This window comes from Cnephaeus nilssonii (assembly GCF_951640355.1).
Source record: "Cnephaeus nilssonii genome assembly, chromosome: 12".
Taxonomy (NCBI): Eukaryota; Metazoa; Chordata; class Mammalia; order Chiroptera; family Vespertilionidae; genus Cnephaeus; species Cnephaeus nilssonii.
The window spans coordinates 184,446-187,617 of NC_137083.1; the positions used below are offsets into that span (position 1 = coordinate 184,446).

The 3,172-nt window shown below is 63.8% G+C and overlaps 1 protein-coding gene across 1 annotated transcript; it reads right to left on the bottom strand.

Moving 5' to 3' along the window:
• Positions 1 to 1,400: 1,400 nt before the first annotated feature.
• Positions 1,401 to 3,172, bottom strand: MYL7 (myosin light chain 7; the record flags this gene model as incomplete). The annotated part of the gene is made up of 6 exons (XM_079785333.1): positions 3,047 to 3,172; positions 2,819 to 2,894; positions 2,501 to 2,605; positions 2,133 to 2,211; positions 1,935 to 1,983; positions 1,401 to 1,502 (listed from the first exon to the last, which is right to left on the bottom strand). Exons 1-6 carry the CDS (start codon positions 3,080 to 3,082, stop codon positions 1,401 to 1,403), a joined length of 447 nt encoding a protein of 148 aa, XP_079641459.1. The 5' UTR covers positions 3,083 to 3,172.

A 3,172-nucleotide genomic window follows, 5' to 3' on the forward strand; every position in this document is an offset into this window, starting at 1 on the left:
CTCTGCAAACCCTTGGACTGAATGTGAGCCCCTGCAGAGGAGCAGGCAGGGCCAAGAGCCCACAGGAGCTGGGCATGGGCATCCTGGACACAGTCCCAGGGAGGGCCGCAGGCTGGGACACCTGCTCAGGGGCCCTGGGGAGGGGGGGGAGGGGGTCTCTGGGCCAAGACTTTTGTGATCACTGATGAGCAAGAGTCAGATAAGGTCCAAACTCCAGTGTCAGTGAGTAACTAAAATGGCCAAGTCCCAGATAAAACTCTCAATTGAGCCCCTCTCTGGGCAGCCGCTTCGAAGATCCACCAGCTAGTTTCCACTTCACGGGCAGGCCCTGCGGTTTCCTCTGGACTCAGGAGGCCAGAGTCAAGGCTCCACTGCTCATCCGGCTCCCTCTCCACGGACCCATCACAGAGCCCCAGCGTTTACACTGAGGTGGGGGCGGGGTGGGGGCGGGGCTGAAGGGAAAATCACGGCTCTGTCCAGCCTGATGGGAAAGGATGGCTGGCGTTTTCCCGCGTTGTAGCTTTTCTTACTGTTTCTTTAATAAATGGGATGAGAGGGGAAACAACACAAAAACACCTCTCCCCACAAAATGCTTGCCCTCCAGGATGGGGGCGAGTCAGCCCTGCTGGGTGAGGGGGTCTTGGGGGGCAGGAGGCCGGCTCAGCTGTCCTTGTCCAGACCAGGACTCTGTGCCCACTCTGGCCAGGCCCCCCTCCCCCTTCTTCCCCTCCCCCATGGGCACTCGGGGGGTCCTTGCTCTCCAGCACCCAGATGGGACACTGCAGGCCTCTGCGGGGAACCCCTCCCTCTGCAGCCACCTGACCCTTAACCCTGAGCCTGCAGCCAGGCCCCCGCATGTCCCCGAGCCCCTCCGCGGGTCATGGCGCCTCACCTGCACTTCCAAGTAAAGTCTGGTTGTGCTTTCACACGGCCCAGCACACCACACGCGTGTGCAGAGGTGGGGCTGTGTGCTCCGTGGGCTCGGGGCCCAGGGCAGGGGTGGGGAACCTTTCCTCTGCCAAGGGCCATGTGAATATTTATAACATCGTTCGAGGGCCTTACAGAATTACCCACTTAAAATTAGGTGGCTACTTCGGTCAAACATTTAATCCCCCCGATGCCTTGGCAGAGCCAGACCAGATGGTTTCTGGGCCTGATGCAGCTGGTCATTCCCCACCCTCTCGGGCCTCAGTGTCCCCATCCGTAAACTGGGCAGAGTGGGAAGAACTGAGGGGCTGGTGGTCCCTGCATCTGGCCCTCAGCTTCCCTCGCCCCCCCCCCCCCCACCCTGCGCGCACACGCACACACACCCCTATCACAGAGAGGCCACCACACAGGGCTCCTTGGAAATGGCGTTTATTGGGGTGCCGAAGCGTGGCCCTGCGTCTCGCGCAGCCTCGTCACTCCTCTTTCTCGTCCCCGTGGGTGATGATGTAGCACAGGGACTTGTAGTCGATGTCCCCCGCCAGGTCCACGGGCGTCAGGGCGAACATCTGCTCCACCTGGAGGGGCAGTGAGAGGCCCAGCCGGCGAGGGAGGAGGGCACGCCTTGGTCCTCCGCCTTGTGGGGCCCAAACCCAAACTCGGAGCTAACATTTCCTGTTGTCTGACTTTGGGCAGCCTGGGGAGAGGCGGGCCCCTAAGGGGCCAAGGGTCAAATAGTCCCCTCTGGCCCCAGACACCCCTCTCTGTGCCACCTCCACCCCCAGTGAGCCCTCCTCCAGACACTGCAGGTGCCCCCCCTCAGCCCCTGCACACTGGGCTCTCCTGGCCTGGCACACCCTCTCCCTGTGGACTACACACTCTCCACCCTCCGGGTCTCAACAGGGATGGCACCTCCTCCGGAGAGCTGGGCTCCAGGGCCAGGAGGCAGGAGCCCCGGAGGCTCCCCGGTGCCCCTGGGGTGATCCCCACGAAGGAGCCGGCGTCCTCACCTCGGCCTGAGAGAACTTGTCTGCCTGGGTCAGGAGCAGCTGCTTGAACCTGGGGGGGGGGGGGGTGAGGAGCAGTGGGAGCCTGGGTGGCCGCACAGGTCTGAGATGAAGGCCCCGTGGTCCAGAGAGCAGAGAGGGCTTCCAATGAGGGCGGTCCCCTCCAGGGGCCTCCCCACAGCCTGGCCAGCTCCCACTTACTCGTCCTTGTTCACCACGCCCTTGCCACTGGGGTCGAACATTCGGAAGGCACTCAGGATGGCTTCCTCGGGGTCTGTTCCTGGAGGCAGAGGGGCCAGGTGAGCAGCCGTGGCCCAGCCTCCAGGTTCACCCAGGAGGAACCAGGGTGCAGGGAGCCCTCCACACCCCAGAAGAGGTGGGAAGGTGTTTCCGGTTACAAAGTGTCCCTGAGGCTCAGATAGGCCAAGATGGAAGTCCTAAGGTGGACAGGTCTGGAGGGAGATTGGGGTCTGGGAGCGGAGACTGAAGACACATTGGGTTTGGGTGGGGTCCAGGCGGGATGGGGGTTCAAGCTCACTGCCCTCTGGGATCCCGACCGGCCGGCTCACCATTGAGCTTCTCTCCGAAGAGCGTGAGGAAGACGGTGAAATTTATGGGGCCCTTCCCCTCCTGCAGCATGGCATCCAGCTCCTCCTCCGGGACACTCACCTTCCCTGTGGGGGGGGGGCGGGCAGAGGTGGACACAGGGACCCAGTGTCCCCAGCAGGGCTCAGGCTGCCCTCCCATCCTTCCCAGCCAGGGGTGGAGAGTCAGAGGCAGCTGTGGGTGGGGGAGGTGGGGAGTGAAGGGAGGAGGAGGCCTGTCCCCCCACAGCAGGCTCCCAGGGTGAGCAGGGGGGGCTCATGGGTGGGAGTGGGAGTGCTCACCCAGCTGGGAATAGGTCTCCCGAAGGTCCGACTTGCAGATGATGCCGTCACGGTTCTGGTCGATGCAGCTGAAGGCCTAGGGTGGGGGCCACAGTCTCCAGGTGGGGGCAGCCCCCACCCCAGTGAGGGGGCAGTGAGGGAGTGCTGGGTGTGGGAAGAGCAGGGCCAGGGGCCAGGACCACCTCCAGGGAAGGGGTGCGGGGGCAGGTGCTGGGGCGGGCCGCTCACCTCCTTGAACTCCTGGATCTGGGCCTGCTCGAACATGGAAAAGACGTTGGAAGAGCCGCGTTGGGCCTGCTTGGTGGCCGCGGCCTTGCCCCGGGTCCCCGCCTTCCTGCTGGCCTGCAACAGTGT